Below are 17,292 nucleotides of genomic sequence, written 5' to 3' on the forward strand. Positions count from 1 at the left end.
CTCTCCATGGATCAAGTCCATCTTTCCTTCTATAACTTGATCGGTCCTCTCATGTGCCTCCTTTAGTGTATGCCAAATCACCTTTGCAACCTCAACAGAGCGGACCATATTGAACTCTTGAGCACATAGAGAGCCGGTGATAACCCTTACGGCTTGTGCATTGCAGAAATAATCTTGAGCTTGCTCAGCCGTTGGTATACCATTCTTAGGCGGAGTCACACCTACAACCACAACTTCTCAAATAGAAGGGTGAAGCCCATAAAGATGCATTTTTATGTCATATGACCACTTGGGATAATCCGTCCCATCAAAGTAAAGAGGTTTTCCCAAGTGGACGGATTGAAATTGAGAACAAGGATATTGAGGTGATGCATTTGAGTAATTAGGAGGAACTTGATGAAACCCGAAGAAAGGATGCTTGTCTCTTTCTTTCTTATCTTCTTCATCAACTTGTTCGCCTTCTTCTCGATCCTAGCGTTCATCTTCTCTTTTCTTCTTTTCTTGGCCTCCAAGTCTTCACCCTCAAGTTCATCACTTGAGCTCAAGTCGTCACTTAAGCTTGCTACATGTACGGAGGGAGGTCGACTCCTTAGAAGCTGACCAGAGGGGTCTATGGGACCTCCTCCAAAGCTTGGAGTAGCACCAACAACGGCAGCGGCTCGAGCGGCGGCTTCTTCAATAGTGGCAAGTCCATCCCCATTATGAGACATCTTGAATCCCTTAGCGATTAAGCCTTAATCAAGAGATTAGACTCTGATACTAATTGAAAGGATCTTGTGATGCCTAGAGAGGGTGTGTGAATAGGCTCACTTTAAAATTTTTCTAAAAAAGTTCACAGCGGTATTAGATAAGTCGGAACTTCTGACACCGTGCCGGAACTTTCGATGGATCAAAACTTCCGGTACAGGGGCGGAATTTCTGACGGCAGGAAATGAGCTGAACAAAATTCAAAATGAAACTTGAATCTGCCAATTCTGTTTGAATCAAAGGATTATAAATGATGAGTAAAGACTACTGCAGGTGATAGATATGCAAGGAACTATACAAATTTATAGATTAGCTCAAATCAAGCTTCTAGGTTAAAAAGAACTCGAGGAACACAACAAGCACACAAGACAAAGGATTTGTTTACCGAAGTTCACTTCCACAAAGGAAGCTACATCTCCGTTGAGGAGCTCACAAAGAGCCGATTCCTCAGTAACCCTTTACCTCTCTCAATCAAACACAAAGGAGGATTGAGTTACTTACTATGAATCCACGAAGGATGGGGTGATACAAACATTCCCGGGCGCACCACACAAAGAGGGCGCTCAAACGGGCGACGCCTAACCGTATAGAAGCAAGCTTCAAGAGAAACAAACGTGAATCAAAGGCCGAAGATACTTTAAGTGCTCTTGAGATGAACTTGTTGAACCTCACACTTAAAGTCCCAAGCCTCACACCTCTTTTCCTTCTCTCACCCAAGCTCTAACTCAAACTCTCAAAGATTTAGCTCAAAGAGGGGGTGGGGAGAAGCATTGAATGCTCTAGAGAGTGTTTTTCTTGGGGTAGGTCAGCAGCCATGGAGGGGGCTAAGGGGGTATTTATACCTGAGCCCCAAAACCAGCCGTTATAGTGCTGTTATGTGCTTGTCGGAACTTACAACACAGAGTCGGATTTTCGTGCTTGTCGGAACTTACAACACAGAGTCGGATTTTCCAACACAGTTAAACTAAAATGGCTAGGAACTTCCCTCAATAAATGCTCTTTCTGTTGTTCTTATGCAAGTTATAAATTCCTTTGTGTCATTGATCTATGCAAGTTTGAGTATTCTCTGCTGGAAATTAAATTAAATTATATCTGAAGTTTTGCTTCATGACAAAGTACCTTCGTGCTATTTGTTGGATTATGTGCTTTTAGTTGCTTACTCTTAGTATCTCTAAGAATTACCAGTCAGAATCTGAATATGTCAATAATCATAGGAAGTTACAAGACAACCATTTTTCCCCCATAAACGTTGATTTAAGAAACCTCATCAGGAAAAATATATCTTCTTTGCCCTATATTGTTTTGCAGCTTCATGGAAATGGATCCATTAAAGTCCTCAGTTCTATTACCACTCAAAATCATGAAAGAATTGCCTGTCCAACTAGATTCCTAAGAGCAGCTCATGAGACAACTGAAATTCAAGGGGAGTAATAAACACGCCAAAATGGAGTAGAACTCCAGAAAGGATGAAAAATCCTAGAAGTACACATTTTTATTTGTTATATGAGCAAGATAATGGAATAAAACACTTATTTGGTAAACAATCAAATGTGGGTACAGGGTAAACAATCAAAGAAATTTCCATTCCTTCAACAGGATAGGAAACGATTATATATATGTGCTTCGTTATTATGTGAATGTCTGAATCTTACTTTGGTAACAGCACTCTTGAAAGTAGCAAAGGAGATGCTTACTGGTAGGATTAGTGTCTAAGGTTGTTGGATAACCACAAACTCTAACGAAGTGTTCCAGTGTATGTTTGTCAAAATACGGCTGACAAAGAAAAATTATAATGCCCTGCTCAGCAACTTGTACAAATCTGTTTCAGTAGTAAGCAAGCATATCAAACTTCTATTGTCAGAGGTCCAAAATAATTCTATTTCCAGAAGATGTCTGCAAATCAACACACAACTACAACCTGTAATCTAACATCGACAAGTGCAAGCGAACACACGTAGCCAGTACAAACATCAGGAAGGGCAACTTCACACAAGCATCGCAAACATTTACTCAAAGCCCCAAAATCCTAGCCAGTCAGTGTGCATCAACTTGGTAACCATCTCACTATCAGCAAATTTGGCCATGTGACAGTAAAGATCTCACAACAGAACTTGATAATCTGATATTGCAGACCATTATAACCGCTTAATTTGATCATACTTCAAACTACATAGCCAAAGGCAGTACAGAATCGTCGTCGAATTTAACCACTGTGAACCAAAAGTCACCACAGATACAAAGACGATCGAAGCTCGTCAGATTCAGTTTTCGAGTCCGGGCACCTGTATGCGCCGGCTGGCCTCGGACTTCTTGCCGCCGAGGAACTCGTCGGGGACGACCTTGAGCTGCTTGCGCTTCTTGGACTTGGCGATCTTCTGAATGGTCTTGGGGTTGGTGACCCGCTGCAGCTTGGTGCCCGTGCGCAGCACGTTCTCCTGCTTGCGCTTCTCCCGCTCCTCGCGCGCCTTCCGCTTCGCCACCTTGTTCTGCCGGATCTCCTCCTTGAGCTCCGCCTTGCGGGCCTGGTACGCGCGCTTCAGCGACTTCTCCCGGACGCGCTGCTCCAGCGGGGTCGGCTTCCGCGACACCACCACGGCCGAGGCGCGCCGGGTGCGGGGCTCCTTCCACCGGCGCCCCGACACGCGCCCGGCGATGACGCCATCGTAGGTGGGCTGGCCGAAGGAGGCCGGCTTCGAGGGGTCCGACAGGGAAGGCATGGCGCGGAGCTTGGACGGCCGGGGCGCGTCGGCGTCCAGGTCCATGGAGTCCGCGGCCGCCGCCTCAGCCTCCTCCGCCTCCTCGCGGCGCTTGCGCTTGCCGCGCTCGCCGCCGAGGCCCTCATCGAGGTAGCGGAAATCGAGGTGGGAGGCCATGGTGGGTGGGATCGACGGGGCGCTTGAGGCGCGGGATTGAGAGAGGGAGAACTAAGGCGGAGGCGGCGGCGGCTTTATTAGGGTTTGGGAGTAGCACCAGAGGATGGCGGGTTTATTGTGGTTGAGCTGGGCCATTTTTTGGTTTGAGCCGTTTTATGCAATATTAAGAGCAATGCATCCTCCTCCTACGGCCCACGAAGCAGCCCGGCCCAAGACGGCGGCTTCTTCCTCGAGACGCTTCCTCGTGCTCGCACCCAAGGCCCGCGGCGGCGGCGGGCAGCGTCGCACGCAGCGCTGGTCCGTGAAGACTCGGCTGGGCGGCGGAAGTCGCTGGGGCGCCGGAACTGGCCTTGTCAAAATTAGGAGTGTCAAAATTATTGTTCTGGTACTGTAGCACACTGTAGCGTTTCGTTTGTATTTGTGAATTATTGTTCAAATATTGACTAATTAGGCTCAAAAGATTCGTCTCGCAAAGTACAACAAAACTGTGCAATTAGTTTTTAATTTCATCTACATTTAGCACTCCATGCATGTACCGCAAGTTTGATGTGATGGGGAATCTTCTTTTTGCATAGCACCAAAGTTGGGAGTTAGGGGTGAAGTAAACAAGGGCTGGGTGTGTGGGAAGGCAGGACGCTGGTCCAAAGGTCAGTGCCCAGGACCAAGTGGCGGCGAGCAGGCGTTGGTAGTTGGGTTCTCGACTGGGGCTGTGGGGAAGGCCTGAAATTTTTAACAATTAGAAACTTCTCTAGCCTTAAGGTATTTCTCTTTGCCACCTGTTCCTCTTTGCAATTAGAATTTTTTTCCGTCCAGGCTACTGAATTAGTTTGAGTTGGGCAATGCGTGCCCAAATTAAGGTTTGATGGTTTGATTGTATATGCGTAAGTAGAAGAGAAGATTTTATGGTATCATCACCAGTCTCAGTTTTTCAAAAAAGGAAAAACATGCAAATATGTTAGGGCCACCTTGCTAAATTTTAGTTGCTAAAAGTTGCTAAACTTTAGTTGCTAAACTTTAGCAAAGTTGTTTGGATACTCTTGCTAAAAGGCATTTAATGAGCTGTAAAAGGACCTATCTACCCTTATTAAAGGTGGAGACAAGCAATAAATGAGGGGTATATATTGTCCAGCTCACCTTTTAGCAAGTTTTAGCAACCAAAAACTTACTAAAGTGCTAAACTTTAGCAACTCAACTTTAGCAAGTTTTAGCAAGAGTGTTTTGCAGTTTAGCAGCTCAAAGTTGCTAAACTTTATCTAAAGTTTAGCAAGGTGGAAGAAAACAGGCCCTTAGTAGATTTTTGAAAGAAGATAGAGAAGGTGGAACTTCGGAGATCAATTATACTACTCATGTCTATTTCACTCATTTGGTAGGATACTATTTCTAGTATTCATGCCAAGTCAGATACATATCGGATCAGTTGGGTGTTATCCACACTATTTGTAAAACCCTGTTAAACTACCTCATGAACATTGTGCCTTGGCACCCAAATCATACCTGAACGCTGATGGTGCTGAGAATATGCTTCATCGCTGTTTAAGTGTTGGCAGATGGTACCCTTGATAGCAATTCTAAAGGTCAGGTCATTGAGCATTTCAAAAGAAAAGGGGGGATCACGATACTTCTGGCACATGCTCACAGCTGGGAGGCAATAGTAGCAAGAGGGCACATGCTCACAGCTTCTTGGTGGTGGTTAGGAATCGGGGAAAAGAGGGAAAGCTCAAACTGTTCGTGTCTTTGATGTATTTGTGCCCAATTATTGGTTAAAATTGACATGATCCACGAAAGTTATGCTAATGTATATTTTAAAATATGTGTTATTTCTTATCAATGGCAATAACATGTAGCTTTCTCTAACCAACCGGAGGATACATATTAGTCAACGTTTGGTCTCACATGTACTTCGTGTTCTATGTATACCCCTCTTAATCTACAACTACACATAATTAGGAGCTTCTGCTGGTCTGGACGTGTGCCGTGCATAGGATGAGGCTTGGGATTCAAATGGGAAGAATGCTGGTCCTTATGCTGCACTGATGTTTGCTTTCTTCTTCTTTTTTTGTTTCAAACCGTGTGGCAATCCTACTAGTGGTCGCTTTGTTTGGGTTTTTATGGGGTACAGCCATACCCTCAGGCCTTGATACACCTATATTGTAGACCTGTTAAGCTGTTATCTTTCTACTAAATTGGTAAGTAAATTTCATGAATAAATGTCACATATTTGCAAATAGATCGTAGTATACATGGGCATATCATATCACCTACTTATTCTCTTAACCACTTAATTGTTCAACTATAGGCATGGTTCCTTTTTGAAATTTGATTGTTAGTTTAAAACTGAATATTCATCTGTATTCAATTATGTTTTGTCTTGCACGGCATGTGTGCAGAACTGAGATATGGAGGACGAAGAAAACATTGAAGATGAACTGTTTTTTGTGGACTCACAACTCCAAGACATTCAAGGTATGATCACACTAAACACTTCCCAGTTGATAGACAATTAGACATGAATTGTTAATTCAAGGTATGATACATGCATCCTTTTCCCTGACTATTCGTCTGTATCAGCTACTTACTGAATTGTTAATGCATGTTTAAGTTTTAATCATAATGGACATGAAAGTTCACTTTATCTCCCTTTTCTTTGGTCCTGAAGTCAATAAACATTTTTATCTCCCTTTGTCTCCTCCTTGATTGCTGGAGACTCCCAGGCTTCCGTGTACTATTGTAGTTTTTTTTTAAAAAAATAAAAATAAAAACTTGATCACATGGGGAGACTCCTCCCCCTGGGCTAAGGTGCCATGCTCCAAACCCGAGTCCAGAGAGGAGTTTCAATGACTCCCGGAGTTCAATGCTCTAACTGGTCCACACACGAGAAGCTTGGCAGTACTGTTGTAGGGTTAGCTATTGTGTTAATAACAGGTTTTCTCAATTATTGTTGCATTACCCATTATTCTTAGGGCCCTTCATGTGCTTCTTGATGTGTGGAGAGACAATTTTGATCCCTCTCAGTTATCAGTGTTAACAACCAGGAGGTTTCATTTAGCGTCACACTAACAGCAGACATATTTTTTGGATTAGTCCTTTTGAGTGCTATACTGAGTATTTTGTGGACAAGGAATGCCACTGCTTCAATTTTCACAGTTGAAATTAATGCTTTCCAGGACAAATTAAAACATTACTTGATCGCCAAGAGGAGTTGTATGAGTGACAGTCACAGTTAAAGGCTTTGCTGGAAGTATCTAAGAAATCCAGAAACAAATCAAATTATGAATCTTCAGTTACTCTGGAAGATTGGTCTGGGAGCTTCCCATGGGATTCTCAGGCTGATGATACCAGATTCAATATATTTGGCATCACCTCCTACCGATCAAATCAACGAGAAGTAAGTTTACAGCAGAAATAATCTGTTTCTTTTTTAAAAAAATCCTTCCTCTTGGGCACACCTAGTTATAACCTAAAAGAAATGCACAATATATGTTCAAAGTGTTTTGGTTCTTTCTGATGGTTTTTGGATTACCATTCCTCTGATATCCCTATTGTTTTTATATCCTTTTTTTTTAGTGTTGATCCTAATTTTACACCCATAGGCTATGTTATATTGTATAATTTCATCTTATTTTCCACTCTTGTAATGCATATTGTGCTTACAGATAATTAACGCAGTCATGAGTCAAAAGGATGTTCTGGTCATAATGGCTGCTGGTGGAGGGAAGAGCCTGTGTTACCAACTCCCAGCTGTATTTCATAATGGAATTGCATTGGTTGTCAGCCCAATACTTTCTCTTATCCAGGACCAGGTTGTTAACCTGTAAACATCTTTTTTTTCCTTGCCCTATACATGCACATGTTAATTTTTGAAAAGTTGTACTGTTCTAGGTCATGGGACTGGCAGATTTAGGTATAGCAGCTTACATGCTGACTTCAACTACCAACAAGGAAGTTGAGAAGTTCATCTATAGGGCACTTGATAAAGGTGAAGGAGAATTGAAGATATTACATGTGACACCAGAAAAGATATCGAAAAGTAAAAGGTTCATGCCTAAGCTTGAGAAATGCCATCTTGCTGGACGTCTTTCTCTCGTTGCAGTAGATGTGAGTGATGATAATACTTGTTTCTATTTGTGCCTAATCCCCAAAATTGTTACAGTACACTAATATCGTTTCTCTCAATAAATGCTCTTTCTGTTGTTCTTATGCAAGTTATAAATTCCTTGGTGTCATTGATCTATGCAAGTTTGAGTATTCTCTGCTGGAAATTAAATTAAATTATATCTTAAGTTTTGCTTCATGACAAAGTACCTTCGTGCTATTTGTTGGATTATGTGCTTTTAGTTGCTTACTCTTGGTATCTCTAAGAATTACCAGTCAGAATCTGAATATGTCAATAATCATAGGAAGTTACAAGACAACCTTTTTTCCCCCATAAACGTTGATTTAAGAAACCTCATCAGGAAAAATATATCTTCTTTGCCCTATATTGTTTTGCAGCTTCATGGAAATGGATCCATTAAAGTCCTCAGTTCTATTACCACTCAAAATCATGAAAGAATTGCCTGTCCAACTAGATTCCTAAGAGCAGCTCATGAGACAACTGAAATTCAAGGGGAGTAATAAACACGCCAAAATGGAGTAGAACTCCAGAAAGGATGAAAAATCCTAGAAGTGTACATTTTCATTTGTTATATGAGCAAGATAATGGAATAAAACACTTATATGGTAAACAATCAAATGTGGGTACAGGGTAAACAATCAAAGAAATTTCCATTCCTTCAACAGGATAGGAAACGATTATATATGTGTGCTTCGTGATTATGTGAATGTCTGAATCTTACTTTGGTAACAGCACTCTTGAAAGTAGCAAAGGATATGCTTACTGGTAGGATTAGTGTCTAAGGTTGTTGGATAACCACAAACTCTAACAAAGTGTTCCAGTGTATGTTTGTCAAAATACAGCTGACAAAGAAAAATTATAATGCCCTGCTCAGCAACTTGTACAAATCTGTTTCAGTAGTAAGCAAGCATATCAAACTTCTATTGTCAGAGGTCCAAAATAATTCTATTTCCAGAAGATGTCTGCAAATCAACACAGAGCTCAGGAAACAATTATAAAGAGCCAAACAACTGGCCCTTTGACAGTCTTATCACCTAGCTTAAGAATACTGGCATCCAGCGGTGAGTAGAAACATATGGTTGGATAGGACACAACTATAAAATCAGATGCCTGCTGGCAGGCAGGCTGGCTGTAAGAAGATGAACAGCAGAGCAACCGTTCGCTGCATGTTTACTGTAAATTGTGAATAACGTCATAATGTACACTATCATCTTTGCTATGATCACAAGTTCATCTTTTACAACAAAGCAGCAAAGTTTGGAGCCAGCTTCAGACAACAGACACAAGAGGGTGCTGTATGGAACTCAAGCAGAAATAATGGGGTTTCTGACGCACTCCTTGGATTGGACTTGTCCTGCAGTGAGCTCCAGTTGATCTTCTTCACAAAGGCCACCGTCGTGAGGCGTCTGGAAGATGGGGATGCTACCGAGCGGAAAGACGAGGACCGATCATTGGCGTGCTGGCTTCCGAGCATTTGGCGAGTGGAGGAAGATGAGCTTGACTGCCCGTCATCAGATGGTCGCATCATAGTACTGCTTCTATGGATTGGCACAGACTGAACCATTCTGCATCTGCTCAAACTCAAAGGAATGAGGAGGTTCATCTCTGCTGTCGTAATTGAACCTCATTCCTGCTGCATGCTGTTGGCGTGAGTGATGCACACCATCACCAAGTTTCTGTTTAGGATCACCAGCATCATCGCCACCTCAACTGGCCATCTTATCTTGTAACAGCAATTAGCTGATGAGGGGCTCTGCTTCATGAAGGGCGGCAGCTGCTCATACGGAGCCTCAATCTACAAGTAACCTGCAATCCACGGTGAATGATTATTACCAAGGGCAAAAGTGCATTAGAGTAGAGAGAAGCAATAATTTACTTGTGAATATAACAGTGCTGACAATCTGAATTTATCGAGTTTCCTGAAAAGACTCGTAGCGGTGCATTTGTGATGTTACAAATAAAACGATCATCACTTTGTGACTCTCTGTCTTGTGATGTTGTTACGCAGGAGTAACACAATTATTCAATTAATTACTAGTTGAAAAATGGTAACAATCCAGCATTGATGAAAAAATTGCAAATTTGAACAAGAAAGATGAGGAGAAGGCCAATTTTGCAGAGAAGGAAACAGTTGATTGAATTTGATCCATGAACATACGCAGCAGTATAATAATCCAATTTAGCACATGGACTCCCCTTCAGTTTGGTTACTGGAAAGTGAGAAATCAATCCAGTATCAGAGACAGAACAGTAAATGGATCAAAGCATTAACATAAGATAAGATCACAGCTAAAATGAATATAAACTGTGATCCATTGCTTTGATTGATATGTCACATGTAGCGATTACATGAAGTCGATAACTACGAACCTACAGATACCACAAAAGTTTGAGGCTTCCAACTAGAATCTGACTCTAAGTCTAAAAATTAGAGAATCAGAACTTTGAATCTCTGCAAGTCTTGAGCTGAGTGACAAGTCCAATCTGCAACTTTGAATCTCTGCAAGTCTTGAACTTTGAATCTCTGCAAGTCGTGGCACCTGTCCAGACATAAGCATGCCACAGCCTGACTAGAGCCTAGAGGACGGCGAGGTAGAAGAACTCCAGGGTCGGATCAACTAGCAGCTCCTCCGCCGCCACAGCAGCTTCCGCTTCGACTCCCAGCGCACCGGACGCGGCGGCCCCTTCGCCCACGATCAAGCCACAACGGGGGTGGAAGCAGGACGCGGAACCTCCCCGATGGCGCAGGGCGAGGCTGCGCTCCACGACCGCGGACGACCACCCCCGCTCCTCATCGGACTCCTCCCGCCGGTAAAGGCCCTCGTTGCGGCCCCTCTTCTTCGCCCCGTCGCGGCCCCTCTTCTTCGCCTCGTCGCCGTCCCTCTTCTTGGATGCGTCGCTGTCCCTCTTCTTGGATGCGTCGCTGTCCCTCTTCTTGGATGCGTCGCGGTCGCGCCGGCGGGCGAGCTCCTCCTCAACGGGGTCGTCCGCCACCACGGAGGTTATGGCGCCGTCGATGGTGAAGGTGAAGGCGAAGGCACCCGCGCGCAGGAGCTGGGTCCCGTCAGCGGCCATCATCGGCGGCGGCGGCAGGATTGAGATCTGATGGGATCGCGATTGCGGTGGACGCGGCGGCGGCGGGATTGAGATCAGGAGGGAATGGGATCGCGAGTGCTCGTGACTCGTGAGAGATCAGGGATGGGAGTCGCGGCGGAGGGGAAATTTTGGAAAGATGGCGCGCGGCGGAAGGGAAATTTGCAGGCGGATCGGACGGTGCCTTTGAGGACAGGTCGGATGCGTGGGCGACTCGGGATTAGTTGGCGTAGGCGCCACGCGGATCCGGACGCTTGCGTGCGGTGGACGCGGGTGGAGCGGGGTGACAGCTCAGCAGAGGCAAGGCAGGCGACCCGCTCGACTCGGATGCGCATGCGCTGCGGTTAACTTAGGCTTCGTTTTCTTTGGCTGACTTATTTTTAAGCATCCGTCACATCGAATGTTTAGATACTAATTAGGAGTATTAAACGTAGACTATTTACAAAATCCATTACATAAGACGAATCTAAACGGCGAGACGAATCTATTAAGCCTAATTAGTCCATGATTTGACAATGTGTTGCTACAGTAAATATTTGCTAATGATGGATTAATTAGGTTTAATTAGGCTTAATAGATTTGTCTCGCCGTTTAGATTCCACTTATGTAATGGGTTTTGTAAATAGTCTACGTTTAATACTCCTAATTAGTATCTAAACATTCGATGTGACACGTGCTAAAAATAAGACAGTGGAAAAAAACGGCCCCTAAGCCGGCGGTGAGGAGGTGTATTCCGGTATATTCGCGTTTCGGGACAGCCTCGGCAAGCGTATTAATTAATGGTTCTGATTTCTGTATTTTATTTATTTACTAGCAGAAATACCCGTGCGTTGCTACGGGTTCTTAAGGGCATGTACAGTCCACAGACAGGGGTTGTCTGCAAGCACCTCGAATTTAGCAAACAGACAGCTATACAGACAAAACATACAATGGAGAGTCTGTTTCACTGTCTGCAAGTTGTTTAATGCTTTGCATATAGCCAAGATCAATCATGAGCACAACTTTGTGTACCATTGTGTTGCTATTTGATTAAAACCACATCAAATATAAATAAAAGAGGATTGCGATTACAATATTTGTTTAAAGTCATAAGCATAAATGATATATTAAATATAATTACATCATCGTGCACAATTAGGTCCATAGCGCTGCCATATATGCTCGATTAGGTCCTTCTTGAGTTGCCTATGTGTTGGCCGAGCTCTGATAGCCGAATTCCTTCAAAGCACCTCTGCGAAGCATGGATTAGGGTTGTCACTTGTTTGCACTTCAGATGGGAGTACTATCGTCACACTCGCATTCTCGTTCACATCCAATGAAACTCTAGCCAATTCCTTCTCATCTTCAACTATCATATTATGAAGGATAACACAAGATTGCAGTACGACCGTCGAACAATATCAAAGCGAGATTGCTCACTCGACGTCTTTCCTCGCCCCTTCTTGCATTTTTGAATATAATTTGTCTTTGTCCGACTGAGGAGATGATACGGTTTTCACGAACACCGCCCATTCTGGATATATTTTGTCGGCAAGATAATAGCCCATGTCATATTGTGTTCCATTTACCATATATTGTACCTTAGGAGCTTCGCCTTTTATTGCATCAATGAACAATGGTGATTTGTTTAAGACGTTGATATCATTCTGAGACCCGGCTGTACCAAAAAAGGCATGCCATATACGAAGATCATGAGACGCCACTGCTTCAAGGATCATAGTAGGAACGCCTTTGTCACCACGTGTAAACATGCCTGCCCAACCTTTTGGGCAATTCTTCCATGCCCAGTGCATACAATCGATGCTTCCCAACATCCCTGGAAAACCACGTGCCTCATTTTCTTCTAAGATTTTTTCCAGTTCATCGGGTCTTGGAGGACGTAGATACTCATCACCAAAACATGCAATGACTCCTTCAGCAAATTTTCCCAAAATCTCCAAAGAAGTGCTGGCACCGATCTTCAAAACCTCATCTAGTTGATCAGCAGAGGTGCCATAAGCCAGCATCCTAATAGCCACAGTGCACTTTTGAAGGGGTGAATGCCCAAGCTTACCAATTCCATCGGCTCTTTGGGTAAAATAAGGAGACCAAGCTCTTAGCGTGTGCACGATGCGTAGGAACAATGGCCTATTCATCCTAAATCTCCTTCGAAACATCTCATCGGTGTATATAGGATTTGCGGAAAAGTAATTAGCGACAAGATCATCATGACCTGATTGCCGATTCCTTGGTATGATCCTTCTTGGTCCACTAAGCTGGCGACGACGGTGACTTCCAGTTGATGATTCTTCATTGTTCTCGGCCTTCAGTTCATCTGCAATCTCATTTATAATTTCTTGGAAGATTTCATCCTCTGCTAGAAGATCATTCACTGTGAACACTTCTGTAGGATCAAAGTCGTCGTCGTCTTCAAGATAACCTACTTCATCTGATGACGACGGCTCCATACAGTTGGCTGGGTGGAAGATCAGAGCGTGGCAGAGGTGGAACAGCAGTAGATTAAAGAGCAATGCAATCTGTGGCCAACAGAGGTAAAAATATATAGTACTCGGCACTGTATGGAGCATTCACTCCTCCAGTTACAAGCATTCCACATTCACACAATGCGTCAGTTCACAAGCATTCCACATTCACACAATGCGTCAGTTCACAAGCATGCCACATTCACACATTAGTTACAAGCATGGCATATTCACACCATGCGTCAGTTACAAGCATGGCACATTCACACCATGCGTCAGTTCACATTACACATTCACAGAAAAAGCTTTTCTCATTTCACTGTCATAATTTCATTTAAAACTTGAAGATTTCATATAGGGTTCTCTATGCAACTTCCAACAGAAAGCAATTGAAATATAAGTCCATAACCAATTGATCAACATGAGAACCATTTAGACAACTATTATCCTTAAGCCTAAGTGATACAATGCCAAGCAGACCAACACAATGTTTTAAACCATCGGATAACTGGAACTAGCTGCATACATTTAGATATTACTAGTACTTCAGGGCAGCAGCTACTTCAGTGCATCATGATGAAGCTGCAAGAAATTACTCTATCAGCTTGTTGAATTAATTTTTGAAAAAAAAACAGGAAACAGAAAGAACACATACCAAATTAGAAAATTTCAGGAAAAAGCATCTTCCTCAAACACTTCATGGCAGCAACCCTCTCAACCTTTTCTTCATCCGTCATTGAACTGGTATCTTGTGAAATGAGGCTATTATATGCATCCATCATTTTTTATTCTTTCTCTAGTTTTTTCCCCTCCATCTCAATCTTCTTGGCCTCCATCTCTAGTTTCTTCCCCTCCATCTCTAGCTTCTTTGACTCTCTATTCTCTTGTGCTGTTAGATGGGCAATTTTTGTGGTCTCAATTTTATCAGAAGACAACTTTTTCTGCAATTCTAGTATCTTCATACGGTCTGCATTGGCACATTCCTGTATCTTGCCAAGTCTGTCCACCTTGTCCACATCAATTGCAGAATTTTTAGATTTTCCATCTTCATTTACTTCCTTGGACTTGCCTTTTGCAGCAAGAGCAACCTTTTTTGCTGCCTTTTGGCCTATTGGACGTTTTGGTGTTTCATCTGCACTATCTTCATTTACCTCTCCTTCTTCTTCGAGGTGATATGACTTCCTTTTACGAGCGTTCTTCAGCCCTTCATTATAGGTTTTCCACTTCGGCTCTTCACGACACATCTTCCAAACATTCTTAAGAGTAAAGGGTCCTAACATAGGTTTTCCTTCATCATTTTTGCTGTCTTCCACATAGAAATCCTCAGCTGCTTCCATCCACATCTGATCAGAATAGCCACTTGTATACACCCTGCGAGCCTTCAAATATGCACATTCAAAGAGGTCACACAACTTATTAATCTTGTGCCATCGATCCTTGGCTTGCTTTGCATTCCTTGCCCTCTGTGGTGCTGTTTTCTTGTTGTATTCATCGATAACATCACCCCAATACGCTTCACCCTTCCTATCGGCTCCGGTGGTTGAGTCCGTCGAATGCTTGATCCAAGCACTCATTAATCTTTCATCTTCTTTTGTTGTCCACAAAATCCGCTTCTCAGTCCTAACATTTTCATTGTCTCTATCTACTGCAGCAGGCTGCTTATCTACATCCACTACAGCCGGCTGCTTCTCTCTATCCATATCTGGGGCTGAACTTGCATCCATTGAGGAAAATCTTGGAGCCTTGAAAGGGGCATAGTGAGATGGAGCACCAACAAAATTGGCCTGGCTGTTCAAAATGCCCATAAATCCACCAGGTGGGTGTGAATTATTTTCCCTGTATAAATGAAGTAACAACATGTCAGCATGTTAATTTAGACTCAAAATTCAGAGAATAACTGCTGTTTTATTATAACTAATAGCATGTCACCAGCAAAATTAGCATGGCTGGTAGTCTGAAAAAGGAATATTTTTTATTTTGTGCATTATGAGTACACTTCAGGTAGGCACACAAGTTTAGCAGAAAAGCTGCTGTTTTAATAAAAGATAAGAGAACATTGCCTTGATATGGGACAGGGATATTCACAGTAGCTTCACTTGCTAGTAAATTCTAACATTCCAACTACAAAGATGCCTCCAGGACCATCCAAATATAATCAGCTCACATGCCATCAGCTCACATGCCATCAGTTCATATGCATTTCACAAAATTAAAAACAACAATCAATAGTTCATACTCGGCAGCAGTTTGATCCAAACAAAGAATGTCAAAGGGTAGTGCATATATATTGCCAACTTCATTGTCTAATGAGAAAAAAGGATCACATATCAGGTCAATGACGAGTATACTAAAAAGATTATCATGTCAATGATGACTGAACTAAATGGATCATCACCTCAATTTGGATAAAACTTCTATTTTCAGAGATTCAGAGAAGCTGCTGTTTTCAGATAAAAAGATTATCATGACGAGTATACTCAAAAGATTATCAGCAGAATTGTATACATAGCATTGTATTTCTACCATACTGTTGATAGAAGCAACCTCATATCTGTTTGGATAAGAAGGATGCATGTCTAAATTATCATGCAGGACACCACACTATCATGCTCCTCCAAACAAAACAAATACTGATAGAAGCAAAACACCACACTATCATGCTCCTCAGAACAAAACAGATAGAGTAACGGCACTGACAAAATTGCTAATGGAAACAACAATGCTGAAACAAAAACAAATTGGAAGAAGTTTTACCATGCTGGATCTAAAATTGGCTGACGCCGAAAAGTAGGAGAAATTGAGCTGGTGCCGCTGCCGCCGGTGAAGCCACCGTTGAAGGTTCTGCCATGGCTGGTGCCGCTGCCGCCGGTGAAGCCTCTTCTGGCATGGATTGGGGACAAATCATCCGCGTCCGTCCAGGAATCCGTCGCCGCGCCGAGCCCATGGGAACCGTCCGCCTCTGGCGCGCCGGTGCCGTGGATCTAGCAAAAGGGCATGGGAGCTGCTGCAGCGCCATACCATCGATTGCCGGAGATGGGGGTGGCCTGAGCCGCCGCCGAGTCGTCGCGACTGGGATACAGCACCGCTGCCGAACCCCGGGCTCCAGCGCCTCCACCGCGCCCCAGGGCTCCGGCCTCGCCGTGGCCGTGTTGCTCGCTCATCGGCGACTGGAGCGGCGGTTGCATCCGCCCTGCCTCTGCCCCCACCGGCCACCGCTGCTGCCGAAGCCGCCGCCGCCGCCGATGCGCCTAGGCGCTGCTTGCGACTGATGGCGGGAGAAGTGAAGAAAGGACGCGGGGAAGACTGATTTGGCGCGAAGAAGATGAATCCCGCCCGCCGCATCAGGATCCCGCGAGACGGCTTGGAGACGAGCGCTCGTACAGCGCGTCGATTCGTCGGCGATTTGAGGTTGGAGCACGAGCCGAGCTCGGTGTCTCCCGTGCAGACGGCCTTCGCTTCTCTCCTCATTCAATTGGGGGCGGCGGGGGGTAAACGCAAAAACTGCAGCACGCAGATGGCCTAAATAGACCGGCTGTACATGCCCTAACGGGTCCTTACTTGCTCTCATATTATTATTCACTTGTTCCTGATATGTTAGCTTCGCTTTATAATATGTTGGTGCGTTGTCCCTAATAGTCCTCTCTTTGCAAGTATAGTAGTAGAAAATATTTGTGTGTGGTTTAATGCCATCTGTTTATTACGTGGGATCCACACATAGAAATACAAAAAATTACCACTTAACCTCCGCTCTATCCACTCATTCACATCTTGCCCTATTCTCGCCGTCGCCCAGGCGCTGCACATCTTGTCGTCCTCGCCGTCGCCCCGGCAAGTGCTCGTCCTCCCCATGTCCAACCCCATTCCCGCTTCGAGCGCTATGCCACAACACCTCTAACCGCCATGAGTAGGAGTGCGTTCTCCTCTTCTTCTCGTTTCCATCTACCTCCCATCTATAATCCACTCCAAATCGTTCCAATCAAGTGCAAATCGAGCCTCCAATTGC

At 43.9% G+C, this 17,292-nt stretch overlaps 2 protein-coding genes and 1 pseudogene across 2 annotated transcripts; all 3 read right to left on the minus strand.

The window, feature by feature from the left end:
* Positions 1-2,846: 2,846 nt before the first annotated feature.
* On the minus strand, positions 2,847-3,713 carry LOC117846993 (uncharacterized). Its single transcript, XM_034728127.2, has one exon. It carries the CDS (start codon positions 3,618-3,620, stop codon positions 3,009-3,011), a length of 612 nt encoding a protein of 203 aa, XP_034584018.1. The 5' UTR covers positions 3,621-3,713; the 3' UTR covers positions 2,847-3,008.
* Positions 3,714-12,042: 8,329 nt separating this feature from the next.
* LOC117849029 (uncharacterized) lies at positions 12,043-13,188 on the minus strand. The gene is given in 1 exon segment (XM_034730637.2): positions 12,043-13,188. A coding segment is annotated over 1 exon segment (936 nt). The 5' UTR covers positions 12,984-13,188; the 3' UTR covers positions 12,043-12,047.
* A 760-nt stretch (positions 13,189-13,948) lies between these two features.
* On the minus strand, positions 13,949-15,013 carry LOC117849030 (uncharacterized; annotated as a pseudogene).
* Between the last annotated feature and the right edge of the window lie 2,279 nt (positions 15,014-17,292).

Source organism: Setaria viridis, chromosome 3 (genome assembly GCF_005286985.2).
Source record: "Setaria viridis chromosome 3, Setaria_viridis_v4.0, whole genome shotgun sequence".
Lineage (NCBI taxonomy): Eukaryota > Viridiplantae > Streptophyta > Magnoliopsida > Poales > Poaceae > Setaria > Setaria viridis.

What these genes read in the sequence shown, in the direction of transcription:
- LOC117846993 (XM_034728127.2), bottom strand. Translation starts at nt 3,620, where the DNA reads ATGGCCTCCCACCTCGATTTCCGCTACCTCGATGAGGGCCTCGGCGGC.